This window comes from Neocloeon triangulifer, unplaced genomic scaffold (assembly GCF_031216515.1).
Source record: "Neocloeon triangulifer isolate White Clay Creek 2 clone unplaced genomic scaffold, ASM3121651v1 ptg000006l, whole genome shotgun sequence".
NCBI classification, from domain to species: domain Eukaryota; kingdom Metazoa; phylum Arthropoda; class Insecta; order Ephemeroptera; family Baetidae; genus Neocloeon; species Neocloeon triangulifer.
In genome coordinates this window covers 203,061-219,800 of record NW_026775549.1, presented here as the reverse complement: position 1 = coordinate 219,800, position 16,740 = coordinate 203,061, and the positions used below count along the sequence as shown (strand labels likewise).

General features: G+C 36.8%; 2 protein-coding genes across 2 annotated transcripts; both read left to right on the top strand.

Annotated features, from left to right (window-relative positions):
- The first annotated feature begins 156 nt into the window (after positions 1 to 156).
- LOC132194310 (uncharacterized) lies at positions 157 to 1,997 on the top strand. The gene is made up of 3 exons (XM_059615488.1): positions 157 to 317; positions 633 to 775; positions 970 to 1,997. Exons 1-3 carry the CDS (start codon positions 306 to 308, stop codon positions 1,817 to 1,819), a joined length of 1,005 nt encoding a protein of 334 aa, XP_059471471.1. The 5' UTR covers positions 157 to 305; the 3' UTR covers positions 1,820 to 1,997.
- A 1,717-nt stretch (positions 1,998 to 3,714) lies between these two features.
- On the top strand, positions 3,715 to 15,904 carry LOC132194264 (uncharacterized). The gene is made up of 4 exons (XM_059615435.1): positions 3,715 to 3,851; positions 4,669 to 4,736; positions 14,724 to 14,840; positions 14,891 to 15,904. The coding sequence occupies exons 1-4, from the start codon at positions 3,837 to 3,839 to the stop codon at positions 15,219 to 15,221; spliced, it is 531 nt and encodes a 176-aa protein (XP_059471418.1). The 5' UTR covers positions 3,715 to 3,836; the 3' UTR covers positions 15,222 to 15,904.
- The last annotated feature ends 836 nt before the right edge of the window (positions 15,905 to 16,740 follow it).

Below are 16,740 nucleotides of genomic sequence, written 5' to 3'. Positions count from 1 at the left end.
TTGGCAGTTGAGTTTTGCAATTATCCACATGCATCTGTTATTGCGAACGGATTTTATGTTATTGCAGATACACACTAAGTGACCGTTAGCCAAATAACCCGGTGCACACATGTGATGCCGGTGTTTGCGTCTTATAACCTTTGCAGGTGAGCAAGGTGAATCATTCTTTGAGGAAGAAGGAGCAAGACACCGTCGGCGTCACTAGCTGTGCCGAGCTTTAGTCGCCACGAGCCCGATATTTCCCTCGCCAGTCGTACTCTGCAAGTCCAACGAACCATAGCCGCAAACACTCATCTCTTCTGAAAATGTGGCCGCAGGTATGAAAAACACGGAGCTGTGATCAAAATAAATTTTTTTTTTACCATTTCTTATTTAAAATTCTTATTTAGAATGAAAAATGTTTATGTGTAGTTGTTAAGATTACAGCTCAATGTATTATAATTTAATAAGTTTTAAATTAACTGATTCTTTTTATTTTATCAGAGACTCATACATAAAAATGATTTAAACTATTTATTGATTTTTTTAATATAAGTAAAGTAAAATTTTTGATATTCAAAACATGAGTAAAATGCTTTTGTATTTCTGGATTTTTCTTAAAGCAAACTAATTCTTGTGCATATTTCCTGCAGGCTTCTAAATTGATGTTAATTGGCTTAATCGCCGGTGTGACAGCCTCGCCGATAGTGAACAACCGTGATTCAAAGTTTCTGTTCAAGTCGCTGCTACCTTTTCATCATCACTTACAACAACAGTCTTCTTTCTTCTACAGAACGTGAGAATTAATTTTGGCCAAACGCCTTGAAAGCAATCAACGTTTCTTTGTGAATTTCCAAGAAAATTTAAAACAAAAATACAAGAAAAAGAAACGATTTTCAACTTTTCAATCCCAATTTGATTGTTTTTTTTTTTTTAAATATTATTTTTAATAATGAACAAACAATCAATAAATATAATTAAATATTTCAGGCCTCTGATCCACCCTCCTGCACCGCATCATCCCGACCCGGTGGATCCCATGCCGTACGCGGACTACCCTATCGAAGGCATGCACCCTCCTGAGCCAGAGCCAGAACCATTTTTCACTCGCTTCGCAGCGCCTCCTCCACTACCAGAGCCCGAGCATAATTTCCCTAATTTCGGCAATTTCCAGAACCATGAACCTGTAATTACCTACACGTCGTACAGCATTCACAAAAGCAACCCAAGCAATCATCTCGAGCCGCCTCCCAAACAGCCTTCCCGAGCAGGACCAGTGCGCGTCTTTTTCCTTTTCTCTCGCTTCCCCTGGCCGCTGGAGCCGGTGGTCCAGAGAGTGCAGAATTACTTTTCCACCTACTCGGTACCAACCGTTGAGCCCCTGTTAGACGAGGAGGTCGACTTGGGGCCTGCAATTGAAGAGGTGGACGACATCGAAAGCCAACTTGCTCTCGGTCCAACGACCACTGCAAAGCCAGACAAACTAGAAAATAATAATCAAAATATTTCTAATTCCACGGAGAAGGACGAGGAACCTGCGATCGAAGCGGCGGTTCAATTTGAGTCTAATTCAACCACTCTGGTTAACAGAATCGAGAGTAATCAAAATTCGACTCTTGAGTCGGAGAGAGCCGAAGAGACGAGCACCGAAACGGAAGAGGAAGATACAACAACCGAAGAAATTACGACAATTTCTAATGAACAAAATGCTGCGACGACGCAGTCAACTTTGAAAATTGCCAAGGTCGAGACGACGACACTTGAACCTCAAAGTACCAGCGAATATGCATTGAGAGATTTGGTGGATTACAGCGACGACGTGATCATATCCAAAAAATGAATTTTTATGGTTACCAAAATTTTGTATAATAATTATAATTGATGTAATGAAAACAAACAAACGGCGATGATGAACTGAAGTACGTACAATATGTTCTCCTAAATAAATGTATACTAGCATGGATAAACAATTGTAAAACTGAAACATGCTAACTAAAATAAAATGATAATCTTTTTCACCTTGGCATTTTTTTTGCTTTTGTAGTTTGTTTAAATAATTAACGGCATTAACACCTAGAAAAGTTGCAACAAACGCGTGTTTTGTTTTCCAAGATTTGAAATTTATGAGTTAAAAAATTCTCAAAATGTTTTTTATTGTCTTATTTATAAAGTAAAATTGAAAATTTATTAAAAATACGTAGATTTTTAACTGTAAATGCATGTTAAATGAAGAAAATGAGCCAAGTTGCATTGGCAGCGAGCGAGTAGCGTTGCACACGTTTATTCCTATTGTTGACCGTGACCGTGAACTTGAAAGGAAACGCGTTCTCTCGCTATATGGAGTCTATAAAGACACATGTGCGCGCCGAGCCAAATTACTTCTCACATAAAAGATAAATCCCTGCTTATCCCTCTCTGCCGAGCGTGTGAAATTTCGCCAAGCTGCACACCTCTATTATTTGAATCTGCAAATCGCAGCAGGTTGTTTTCTGCACGTCTCACCCGAGTCATTTCCACGTTTGTTTTGCTGCCCGCGATATTATATTTCCTTATACACAACGCGAGAAAGACAACCGCTGAGCTCAATTATGCCACAATGCAATTGGGAGATAATTCGAGAGTCATTTTTCATCTTTTGAATTTGTGCTCACGTGAACGCATAATTTGACACAATTTAATGCCTATCTAATTTTTTATATTCTTTTGTATTAGTTCCTTGCATTTATTTCAGAATTATATAAAAAAAATTATTGCTTATTTTAAAAATGTATTTTATACTTCAAAAATAACTGCTTTAAATTAAATGAAATTTTTTGAAGCCAATCATGATTTGCGATTGTCCAGCAGCTTGGTCCCGTGAAGATGCCTTTGTGAGATTACCGCAATTAAAAGTTCGCCTGCAGCGCAATTACGATGAGTCAAAGAAGCGCCGCCAAACGTGCACCTGAGACTTTGATTATCATCGGATTTCTCCGCAGCAGGGCCTGAAGAGACGCTAAATTAATAGAGCGGTATCCTTGATTCGAAATTATGGCTTTCGATTTTCCCTTCAGAGAATTTCAATGCGTCAGTTTTGTAAGTACGGATTGAAAAATTGATATTCGGGCAAGAAAAAGTTATGTACACTGAAGCTGATCATTAAATTTGATCAAATTTGGTGGCAAATATGAGAGGAGTATAGTCAGATGGGAGTTTCAAGAAAATTCTAAAGGAAATAATAATTCTTTATTTGAATTTTTTAATGCAAAAATTTACGACTCATTATTAATATTTTTATTAAGAACTTAAAAAAAATTGTTGCTTTTATAATTACTCTGTTTAATTTTAAATTAATACGAACTGAGGGTACAGTTATTCAGCATTAAGTGACAATGAGATATTAATTTTCAATTAAGTGACAAAAAGAGACATTATGGCGCATCCGAAATAGTACAGCGTAGTGAAGTAATTTTAGCAAGAACAAAAGAATTGCTGTGAAGCGACAATCTCTTTGGAATGACTTGTTTGCAGAGTACAGTCAACAACATGCTTAATATATTTCAGGTGAAGAAGAACTCAAACACTCAAGGGGCCATGCAATTAACAAAAAATTAAAGGCCTGTTCTGAAGCTAGTCGCGCAAACCGAGAGCCTTTTTAGGCAGCGGAATTCCACAGTTATGTGAAATTTTTATGACATTCGTCTGTGTCATATCTCACGTGACGGCGTCGAGACTTTTACGTTTATGAAAATTGAATTGCCCACACACAGTCCTCTGTGCGTGGTGCAGCCAGAACAGTTATAATAATCCGAGAGCTGTTTGCCCGCTGTTTTCCACAGACTCTCCGCGAGAACGCGTCGCCGAATTGAGCAGAGAAGATGCTGTTGAGACCGGTGAGTATTTTAGCCTTTGTATATAAAAATATGTGTATCAGGAAAGTCTTGCTTGTTGCGACACATCAGGATCAATAACCTTTTAAGAACTTATTCAGCGGCGTGGCCTTTTCTTGATTAGCGCTCCAGATTGCTCAAGTTGTATTTTTTTTTCAACCGCACTTAACTCGTTAATAAGCGAAGAGCCTTGGATTGTTTCTTTTATTTGATTGATAGCAAATATGCGAAGTGTGTAATTTTATTTTTATATGAAATAATGACTTTATTGAAACGAGTTTTACTCACTTAGACGAGATGTGTATAAGTGTTTTTATTAATTGTAATGCAAGTTTTCATAATTTTATTCACGCGCCGGTGTCGCATCATTTTAGTCGCGCATCCAGTTCTGCAATCTCTTTTGCATAAATTTAAAATGCAGGTGCCGCACTGAACTTGCCAGTTTTGATTAAAGGCTGTCGCCGAGTACAGGGCGGATAATAACAGTGAAAGAGCAAAAATTTGATTTATTATATTAATTAAAATAAAGCAATTGAAGAAGAATTAAAACAAAAATGAAATTCGTTTCAACTTGCTCAGTTTTTGTGCCATTATAAGAAAAAAAGTGGCGTACATATCAGATAATTTCTTATACACCTTCTTCAGCACCCAATTAGAATAATAAATCGTAATAAATGGAACTTGTACGCCCTTAACTAAGCTGGAAGCAACAAGAGCCCTAATAAATTCCTTTGGATTTACACCTGAGCTCTCTGATGATATTCGCAAATTTTTTTCTCTTCTTTTCGCTCGTCTGACGTCGTTCCACATAAATTTGCAGGTGGTGCTATTGGTGCTGCTCGGAGTGCTCCATCAGGTGGCTCGCGGTGCTCCACCCAACACAAAAAGGTCAGTGGCTTTCCGCTCTTTTTTTTCTTTTCCAAGCTATTCGCATTCGCTCTATATATAACGCGCAGAAGATAGATAGTTTCTAAGGCAACCCGTTCTCCCTGACCTTCCAATATCGCCTAGCTGTTAGTTTTCCTCCTCGTGTGGAGGCGCCTCTTCTTATTATAATGCGGCTGTTTACATTTGCCTTTCTTTGGGCGAAGATTTTACTTCGTCACTAAATAAGTATCGTCATTAAACTGGGCAATCTGGTTCTTTTTGCGCACTTAAAAGCAGTAGGGAGTAAACACGGTTTGAACCACAGATTTACATCCGGTACATACCCATGTACTAAATACATGGGCATGACGTCATACATGGGCATATACCAAATGGGCATGACGTCATACATGGGCATATACCAAATGGGCATGACGTCATACATGGGCATATACCAAATGGGCATGACGTCATACATGGGCATATACCAAATGGGCATGACGTCATACATGGGCATATACCAAATGGGCATGACGTCATACATATGGGCAAAAGGGCGGCCATGACACCTGGGTGTCAGGTACGTGGGCAGGGTGCCGCCAACCCCCCCCCCCCCCCAAACGAGAGGGCGCGCGGTCGTCAGCAAGGCGGCCGCCTCGACGGTGTATTGGGCGCCGCGCGGGTGTAAACGATGAGGTTTTGTATAACAAAAACAATTTATTTAATTTTGAATTTTGTTTATTTAATTCCAAAAATTAGCATTACAGTTATTTGTACAGTTTTTTAATCATGCTTATAGCCAAATTTTCATTTTCCTCAACATTATTCAAGAAGAGCTTATAAAATTCTTTTGACAATTTACCATGGTACATGTGTATTAAAAATAATATTGCAAATATTCCGCAAGAGTTTGAATCTTCTCTCTGCATGGGATATTTATTGCATACAATTGCATCAGCGTTTCTATTTATAAATTGTATAATATGGTAATTACATGGAATGAGCCCTAAACTATCATTAACCGAGCAGACCCTAACGTTATCTATCAGAGAAAAAACGATTGCAATCCAGTGACCGACTTTGCTTTTGTCTGTAGAGGGATTCGTGTTGATTATATAATATGATGGTTTTTTTACGTCTCCGGCCGGAAGCTGGTCGCACGCGCAGCATACACCAAAACTCTTTATCTTATTATTTATTTCTAGACTATCCATTTAAATTATAATTCCAGTGCACAGCGCTTTTATACTTTTTCATTCAACAGTTACTCTATGTTTTTCAATTCCGATTACTGAATTCTCAAACTCGCTGATTAAAACTAGCGTGAGGATGGCGGTTGTGTCAGCTTCAAAGCCAAGTTCGAGGCTAAGGACCCCATTCCCAGATGTTGTTAATGGGTTGAGAGCAATGTCGCTAGTAAATCTTTGCGCAAAAAATACGCTGTCATTTTTAAATTTGTCGAGAGATAGTGCCCTATCCTTGCCAGAATTTAAAATTCCCAATTGTTGTAGGGTGTAATTATACAGTTCTGTGACATTTTTAGTTTTGAAACTAAATGGAATAGTATATGTTGGTACGCTTGCATTGTTATATGTAAAGACAAATTTATTTAAGTTGTGACCTTCTAATTTATAACCTGACGTGGAGATTGAACCTTGGAAGTTTGCCGATGGTACTAGGAAAAACACCACACGACTTGGAATTTTACCCAGAAACAAATTTTGCATTGAGAAATGGGACACTCCCAACGGAATACTAAAATTATTAACCACCATTTTGTTATATCCTATTTTAAAAGCACTCTTATTAATTTCTTCTTGAATTTTATTAACTAGAGAATGCTGCACCTTGACATGACGAACTAATAATTCGCACGTAAGAATCTCCACTCTCAAGTCTGCTTTGTTTGAAAGAAGCACAAATGCATCAGAATTTTGTTCTAATTCAATTGATAGATCTGTTAATGGTGGTAAATATTTCTTTTGTTTAAATAGAGGAGACTCGATGGGACCAACTAAAACTAGTTCTTTTCCCTCTGCAATCAGCAAACTTCTATCGACCACACCGCTTGCTTGCGAATCTCCCACAGCACCAGGTTTATCCTCGTTATACCCAATACTCAAACAATGCTTTCTAAAGTTTGAATCATAATTTAAAATTACAGAGATATATGATAAATAGTGTTGGAGATGACAGCTCGACACCTGGGTGTTGTTTATGTATATATCCAAATTTTTAAATAGTGAGCCCAAGGTATTATTCTCCACCGAAACTTTTTCTGTATCTGGGAGAACTTTCAGCGGTTTGCCATCAGCTTTTCCAACGATTCTCAGCTTGACTGCAATTTGGGTCGCTGAAAGGTCAATAGCACTGTCCTCTTGTTTGGGAATGAGGAATTTATATTTGGGATCTTTTGAAATTGGTTGATACTTGATGATAACTGACTCCTCCGCAGAGTCAAGTTTGTCGGATAGCGAATTCATTTAAAATAACCTTTTGGTAGAAGGATTGGATTTCTTCTGTCCCCCTCTATGAATTTTCTTTCCTATATATGTTTCACGTGTCGAGACACCTGCCCCCTTCTGGGAAGTTTTGGAAGCTTTTTTCTCTTTCACTACTCTTTTTTTAACCTTCTTTTTTGTTGCTTTCTTTTTAATTGCTTTAACAATTTTTTTCGCCATCTCCAGCGTTGGATTCATTATTCCAGATGTTATCATGAGACCTTGGAGACATCTTTCACTGGACACGCAACCGAAACTCATTCTATCTGCAGTACGAGGACACTTTCCTCCTTTTTATCCTCCGTTTTCAAAAAATCAAACTTCTTATAATCAGAATTAAGTAATTCAAATCGAAGTTCTCTTATATGATCTCGATCAAATTCAATAAAAAGCGGTCTAGATATTTCAACCAATCCAGTTTCTTCTACTATAGCTTTTCTCAGGATTCGTTTCTGTTCTTCTCCTAAGAGTGAATGACGAATGCCTGTGCACGTGATATATATAGGTTTTGAGGTTTTAGGTTTCGGTAGGTAGGCTTCGATTAATGCAATTTTTTTGCCTTTGGTTTCCAATATATACGGTAGAAGAACTGTGAAACTCGTTTTGTTGTTTGAAGCATATATGCCGGTGAATGATTTTGACTTTGCGTATATAATCATTTTTCACTGAATTTCTGCAACTCTCTTCTGTTGAATCGACCCAGAATTTCTTGTTTGTCCTTATCAATTATATTATATAGCGGGTAAGGCTTTGAAATTTGTTTCGACACAAAAAAACCCTCGTCAGTCCACGATTGCTTGTATTTTTTGCTTAGTAGAGATTTGTAAAAAGGGATTCTAACTTGATCGCCAACGTCATACACCAACTTGCCAGGTTTCTTTGAGAGGTACCCTTTATATAGTTTCAAAAAAACTTCTCTTTGATTGACTTTCGATTTAAGCACGTCAATTGGTGCCATTCCCAAGTTTCTATTCACTGATTTGTTTATTGCATCGTTAATTTTGTCTACCACATCAATCCATTTCTTTGTCTGTGCATGTTCAAAGTAACGATATAGTCGCGATTTAATTAATCTAATTCGATTTTCACTTAAAAACGCTTTTCGCTCTTCGTTTCGCGCCAGCAATAATTTTAAATTGTGTTCACTTAAAAAGGTTTTAAATGTCTTATTGTCAAATTCACGACCTTGATCGGTATATATTCCGAAATCAGGTTTGTGTTTCTTGAAAAGCTTCTTGAATCCCTCTGTGACGTCAGTTGCACTTTTTGTTTTTATTGGAAACACGTAACCCATCCTGGTGAGAACATCCACACACACACAGAGATAGCCATAATTTTTATTGAATTTTTTTACTGCTTGAAAATCTGCAAGATCGCCATGCCAAATTGCATTTACTCGCCAGGCAAACGCAGGATTTGTTGGAAATTTTGTGGTTCTTTGCGCAAATTTTGTTATTTCATCAACAGAATGAGACCATTTTTCAATATCTTTTTTAGGAAATCGATCCTTGAATTTATTCAAAATATTAGTTTTACTAGTAAAAGCTGAATCGTAGTTCAGATTGTAATAATTTCGGTCGAGAACTCTCTTCATCGTCACCAGTCGTATTTATCCCAGCGTCTCCTCTTCCGCACGGGGTTTTTATAGGTTTCCACATAACCGATTTCTTCGAGCGCTCTAGAAAAGGGATCGTAGTCCTCCACAATTTTTTCCGATGGGTTGATTGTTTGTACTATATAATCGAAAAGTGATGAATTTCCCAATTTTTCACTCTCAAAATACACGCCATCCCCATTCCACTTGAATTTATTAGACTTTTTTATTGCTGCGTAGAGGGCTTTTGCTTTATTCTTTACTCCGTGGGGTAGGCCACCGAGTTTTGTTTCTGTCTCACCATCTGCGATCCCCGGTGCAGCAGACATGATGTCATCGTTGGCATAAGATGCTGTTTCCCCTTCTTTCATGCGCTCATCCTTTCCAGATTTTTTGTCCATCATTAGATTATACATTTCGTCATAATTAAGCAGCTGTGGTTCTTTCTTTGACTTAATTAGGTCAAGATCATGCTGATCGACGAGGAATAATTTTTTGTAATTCATTCCAAAACACTTTTGATTAAATTTATGGTTTTTTCGTTCAATTTGGAGATATGAATCTTTCTCTTTTTGCAAGATTGGTTTCTTTTTAAAATACACTTGCAGCTTAATGACTGCCTTTTTAGAGCGATGATCTGAGACTGTTCCAGATTTACATTGTTTTCTCTTATATTGTGGAGCACTTCGCAAAATTCTTTTATTATTAATTTGTCTACGCTATTTAATATAAGTGCGCGTACATCAGGAGTGGCGTTCAATATGTATAACAATGCTTTTTTACTCGTCTTCATTTATTTGAAGGGGCGATCCGCTAAAATCTTCAGTAGATATAAAGTATGCAGGATACGAATTTATTATATCAGAGCAGAAACGTAATAATCGTGGACACCTTGTTTGAAAATTCATTACTAAATATCCATATCTTTGCTTGCTTGCATCTCTATATATACTCGTGATGAAGTTCGTTTTGTATGGCAACTGACGCGCTAACGCTTGGAAGCTAACACTATCACGGAAATTTTGGAAACAAATAATGACCTTGGCATTTAGAGACACTATTCTGAGTGCTGGCGAGAGGAATAAATACTGCATTAGATAAAAAAATGAAATTGATTTGTGGTGAGCTTCCCTGATCATAAGTGATTGCGCGATCTTTATGCTCTCAGTGTGTCCATCATCAATACAAATTGCTCTGTTTTTTCCATCGTTGGGAAATGATTCGGGAATACCTTGAATGAATTTAATTTTTTCCTTATAATCGTCAAATATCTTATTATAAATATTGTAATAATATATAATCTCGTGAATCTCTTTATCTATATATCGATCAGTATCAGCTAATATTTTGAGAGTTAACACTGTTTTTCCCGAATTTGATGCTCCGTATAGGAGTACCGATACCGGATGTTCCCATTTTTGAAATACCATTATCGAATTGTTAGTTTTCAGACTGATTTCACAAGATGATCTTGTCATCCAAGTTCACACGAGCTTTTATACTCTCTTGAACGAATAATTTTGGGTATATTATATAACTTAAGCAATTGTTAATTCCATTTCAATCGCAGTTTCCACGGAGGAGCCACCAACGATCTTAGTGGATTGTGGTGGGATGGAATGGTGTGGGAGGGGGTGGGAGAAAATATACATATTAACGACCTAACCCCATTCTACTTCAGAAGTAGTCCGTTCGTCGCAGAATGAGCAATGAAATACCCAATGCTGCTAGCGATATTAAGAATGAAGATATTTACATTCGCAGACGAAATCTCAATTATACCCACACAAATGGAATTTTTATAGGAAAATCGCTATTCAAACACACATATATTGATTATCTGATACCTAATTCTGAGAAACATGCAAGCTTAGATGCATTTTTAAAATCGCAGGAAATCAGGGTTGCCGATTTGTTGAGATCAGAGTTAAATGAAAAGAGATCAATTAAGACCAACATGTTTGTAGTGTGTGCTTATATTAACCCGCTTGATGTGACTAAGGATGCGAATTTCAAAACTACAAATTCTTTATTACTTCATGAAACTGATATTCATGATCATATTAAGTCTCAATTCAATAGTTTAATGTTGGAAAGTGAACAATATTCATTTATGGGATCAGGTTTCTCATTTAACATGGTTAAATGCCTCGAGATAAGGATTTCAAAATATCGCTTCATTCCAGATAAATGAATTGCATATATAACTGTAATGCTAATTTTTGGAATTAATAAACAAAATTCAAAATTAAATAAATTGTTTTTGTTATACAAAACCTCATCGTTTACACCCGCGCGGCGCCCAATACACCGTCGAGGCGGCCGCCTTGCTGACGACCGCGCGCCCTCTCGTTTGGGGGGGGGGGGGGTTGGCGGCACCCTGCCCACGTACCTGACACCCAGGTGTCATGGCCGCCCTTTTGCCCATATGTATGACGTCATGCCCATTTGGTATATGCCCATGTATGACGTCATGCCCATTTGGTATATGCCCATGTATGACGTCATGCCCATTTGGTATATGCCCATGTATGACGTCATGCCCATTTGGTATATGCCCATGTATGACGTCATGCCCATGTATTTAGTACATGGGTATGTACCGGATGTAAATCTGTGGTTCAAACCGTGTTTACTCCCTACTAAAAGCGTCCAGTTTGGCAGCGAACCAAGTGCTGACATTTTGAAGAAGAAAAAAAAACGGATTAAATCTTACGATTAGCTTTGTCACAAATGAAATGAACCTTTTTCTAGCTCTGCGAATTCTATGGGAAAAATCTCCGTGGGGGCAACAATGAGATTCAAATTGTGGGAAGACCGCTCGTGTTTATTAGGCAGTGTATAGAATGTCCTACCCGTTATGCAAGTTTTGAATAGATGTATTTTTATATAAAGAGAAGCTATTCCGCTCAGAAGCTAATCTCCTTCTTCTCACTCGCGGCATGCAGATTGGTTTCTGCTCGCGAAACGGCCTCAAGCAGAAATTCTGCATTTTATTGCTAATGAAGCTCTTCCACGACATGTACCATAATCACCCTGTGGAAAGCCAACTGACGAGCTGTTTGTTTATTTTCTAGGATAATTATATCAATTAAGCTTGACGCGCATCTCTGCAGAGTGTTAAGGAGTGCCTCTCACTCAGCGGAACTTCATTTTAGGATTTAGAAAGAATATTAAAAAGCAGATTTATTCACTGTTATAAATGAATAATTATCTCCACCTGTTGTATTCGTTTCTGTAAAGAGTTTTAAATATAGCATAACATTTAATGTTGTTAACTTTATTTTTATATTATAGATAATTTTGCGCTTAATTAACACAATTACTTGCATGGACCAGTTTTGTTTTCTTCTTCTTTTTACTCAAGTCCCATTTGCCAATAGCAAATTACAAACAAATAAATATCATTTAATATTTGTCAAATAATTGATTATTTAACAATTTAAGTTAGTTTTAGTTCTATTGTAAGTTTATAGAGGAAATTTTTATGATCATTTCATGAATATCTGTAGCTTGACTAATTTATTTGATTAATTAAAACAAAGTGTATAAATATAATTATATGATTAAATTTATTTTATTTTATATGCAACATGATTCAAATTATCGAGGCATTAAAAAACGTATTTGAGTTTTTTATCTAAAATAATTGCTGTATAGAATTCGGTAATTGGTTAATTTATATTATGAATTGTTAAGTTGAAATTAAGTTGAAATCGTCATGCTTGATAACTATGCATGTTTTCCGATTGGAGTCTTACGCACGAAAATCTGAATTATCAACAATTAAAATTGTTATGCCTGATTGTGATTATAGAGCTACAGCCCAAAGAAAAATTAATCCGCATTACAGGTTTTTTAATATAATACAGCCGAATACAGCTATAATTATTGGACAGAAGGCTGGGATTTGACCATCATTATTTGCTTTTTTGATATTTTAATGTAAACACGGTTCAAAGTTCTTAACTTTTAACGCAATCAAGTTTAATTATAGGAAGAAATTTTTGTTATTAAATACAAAATTGTGTTTAACCGCACAAGATATTGGTGGGAAAATATACAACTCTTTATAACTATTGAGAAAAAAAATTGGATTAAAAAAGATAATAAAAAACGTGTTGATTGAAAAGTGGCAGAAAAGTTCTAGTCATGCCAATTTCCAGGCACCCGTTCAATTCGAGCGTTGCAAATTGATGCGGACGGCAGCACAAATCTTTTGACAGCAACATTATTATTTTTCGACTCGCGCTGTTTACATGGCGATTTAATGCACTTTTCGCCACGCTCCGTCTAGTTCTTCACTTCAACGCGGTTTACTTTCATTTTTTTCTTGGGCCAACAAAACCGACAAAGCCGCGGATTTCAATCTGCACAAGCGCGTGCGTCTCACTCGAAGGTGACCTCTGCAAAGGTCCAGGTGGGTTTTGGCCGCGGCAAAGGTCGTCGACCCCGAGTGTGTCTGCTGACCGCGAGTTACACCAGTGGCAGAGAGACGCAGCTGAATGAACACGTCGGCCATTCAGCACACCGCCAATTATCGCGAACTCACACAAACTGCAGCCGACACAAGAAATAAAATCGTGTGCGGTCATAAAGGCGCGATTTTATCTCTCGGACACACTTCGCTCATCGACATTCATAAAACATATTGATGTGGTTCAACAGCCCAACCTTTAGCAAAGCACATTTTATTGCAGTCAAATTTTTTATTGCAATTTGCAAAGTGCTCAAAAGCAGAGTGCAAAAAACGTAATTGAAATTTGATGTTTTTCGTATGTGCGCACGTGCTAAATTAAAGAGTTAAGATGAGTTGAAAAACCTTTGAGATAAAGTTTTAGATTTGATTTACTAGTGTAATTTATTTCTTTATTTGCCTATATCTTGTACCGAGAAATTTCTCGCTTGGATGATTTTACAATAATCATTTTCCTTTACTTTATTTATTATGGCTGCCTTTCACACCTTGTTGGAAAATTGAAGGAAATAAAAAAAGGTGACGTACATACCTACACATTTAATTTATTTATTAAAATGATAAATCGCATTAAAGCTTCTCCGGGAATAATTTTTAATTAAACAATAAATTCTTATGCACTCTTGTAAAATGAGAACTGAATTTAAAAATTATAAAATAAATTTCTCCTGCAAGCCAGCTGCAAGGCTTCAGATTTTTTAAAAAAGAATTGTTATTAAATAAGAGTCGATTACTTGGAGGAATATATCTCATTGATAGAATAATTCTTAAGATTTGAAATAAATAAAAAAGGTTTTATCAAAAATTTGTAATATATATTAGAAGGTCATAGAAGTTTGGACAATTGAGATTCAATTTAAGTTTTAGCTGTATTAATTATATGCATTGTTCATGTGAGCGTTGTCAAATTTATTTGTTTAAGCTTTCAGTCTAATTAAAACTATAAATAAAATAATTATGCTTATATGCATATTTGGACAAACATCAAATTAAAAATTATAAATATGAAAATATAAAAAAAAAATTAATAAAAAATATTTTATTTTTAAATTAAACTTAAAATAACTTGAAAAACTTTAAATTAAATAATTTTTAGTTTACTAAAATAATGCAGTTGCATTAAAAATGTTTTGTTACTAAATTAAAAGAATTTGCAACCTAAATATACAGTTAGGTAAACAGATGAAGAGGAGGGAAGAACAACATAACTATTTACTTGCATTTTTATGCATCACCAATTTGTTCCATTGCTATGTGCGAACAAATTTACAACCTAACCAAGTCCGGGGGCTGAATTGCCCTTGTAATAAAACCATTAAACATTTGTGGAATGCGATAAATTTCCAGCTTAACAACCCATCCAATTAGAAATTATATCGATAAACACTCTTATTGTATCATAAATAAAAATAATTCTTTTATGTGTGTGATTGCAGTCGATCCATTGTTTTCATCTCGCCTTCGTGGCCCATGTTTTTCCCCATGATGGAGATGCCCCAGGCCGAACTCGGTCCCCAATCAAGATCCCCAGACGCACAAACCAACACATTGGGGTAGGAAAATTATGTAAACAAATATTGGTACTCACCCGCATGCGATTCAGGTCGCCTCAGCCCCAGCCGATGCAGACGTTCATCCCCGTGTCGATCTTCGTCTACGACCCAAGCCGTCAAGTGGCGAGCACGATTCAGGGCTACGTCACTCAAGCGGTGGGATTTCTGACGAACCGCGTGACGAGCGCAGTTTCCGGCGTCCTGCCCCAGCTGCCGGTCACCATCAACATCCCCGACATCTTCAACGGGGTGGCCAACAGGGTGACCGCCGTGTCGACGGCGGTGCAGACCGCATGGCAAAACAGACCTGCCAACAACCCGACGGCCGTCGACCCTCTTCCTGACAGGCTGCCCAACCCCGACGATGAGCTCATCATCTGATTTCAAAAGTTTGTTTATTTCGTGCTCTCTCGCGCTTTTATTTTCGCCGCGGATGAGAAAGAGATGTGGACTGGAGATAAATGCTTTCGTTTTGCGCTCTAATCGAATGAAAGGTCAGTGATGAATCGCTAGTTTTTGTATAACGTGTCGAATTCTGTTGCTTCTCTCTGCTTTTATTTATTTTTTAATGTTATGTTTCCGTTTTCGATGTGAATAAAAATTGACTACTGCGATTCATGGGTGGGCCGTACATTTTGCAGCATGAAATATTGATGCCAAAATTGTTTACATTGTTTGAAATGAAATATCACTGCGTGCAAAGGTACAAGTCACGAACGACTCTCTTGCAGATTATCATTTTTTATAATCGTAAAATGTGCAGTTGATACGAAAGCTGCACGATACATAAAATTGAGAACAAAAAAAAGCTGAGTTTATTTCATTTAAACTTTTTCCAACTTGACAAAAATTCAAATGAACATGATGAGAAGAAACAAATTTTGCTGGGAATTTTCTTTTTAAACTTTATTCATTGTCCCCAACTAAACCTTCAAATACTAACAATGCTCATTTGAAATAAATTAAAATTTAAACAATTTAATTCATTTATTTGAAGAACTTAACACTAGAGGAGATGATCGTGGAAATGAAAAGATCGGGCTCTTTCCTCGTTGCAGAAATGGTTTTTTGTTCCATATGTTTTTTTTTAATTTTGAATAAATAACAATCATTTTCGGCAAAAAGGACCTTTTCATTTCCAATCTACTGCATAATAAATTTTAAGGAATTTGTTAAAAAAAAACTTGAATTCATGCTTTTGTGAATTTGGAGGATTTTGCATTTTCAAACAAATTAGTGTATTGAATGACGATTTGCATAAACCTTTTTGAGTAGCCGAATCAACATCGCTGGACGGTTGAACAAAGAAGGTGTGGAGTGAAAGACACCTTTCAATTTAAAAACTCGAAGCTTTTATCTTCTGCCGACCCTTGGTACCAAAGCGTCACTTTTTATCCTTCTCATTTCCATGAAATTTGGTTGAATAAACCGTCTGACTTGCGTATTTCAAAGCAATCTCAGCGGTCCATTGGTATGTTAAAAGCACAAGACACAAGAGAAATAAGAGCTGCATTTAAAGCAGCGTGACAATGCAACGGAAAAAAAATTGGAGAGGTGGCCATCAGCCGCGTTGTGTCGCTTTTGTCTCCTTTTGCCGACGATTTGTCAAAAAATGGGCAAAAAGCTGAGATTTATTGCTTTCCGCTTCAGCTAAATGCGTGTGCGAAAAACTTTTGCATTCAATCAAAGTCATACTTAAGGTAATATAAAGACAGACGGCCCATTATTTGTACTTTTTTGTCCAGAACGGCGAACAGCGGAGTCGTTTAGGTGTACAAGTTTACGTGAATTAGCCTTTTTGGTTGCGTGTGATTGAAAAGCCTTTGTGTTTTGACTGAATTTCATGCGAGACCTGAATAAGGGCAGCTATAAAATATTTTTAGTTACGATCGTTTGAAAA

Bases quoted from the DNA above. Each gene is read 5' to 3' on its own strand.
- LOC132194310 (XM_059615488.1), top strand. The intron at 776-969 runs GTGAGAATTAAT...TAAATATTTCAG, and splicing joins TCTTCTTTCTTCTACAGAAC to GCCTCTGATCCACCCTCCTG.
- LOC132194264 (XM_059615435.1), top strand. The intron at 4,737-14,723 runs GTCAGTGGCTTT...GTGTGATTGCAG, and splicing joins GCTCCACCCAACACAAAAAG to TCGATCCATTGTTTTCATCT. The intron at 14,841-14,890 runs GTAGGAAAATTA...CATGCGATTCAG, and splicing joins GCACAAACCAACACATTGGG to GTCGCCTCAGCCCCAGCCGA.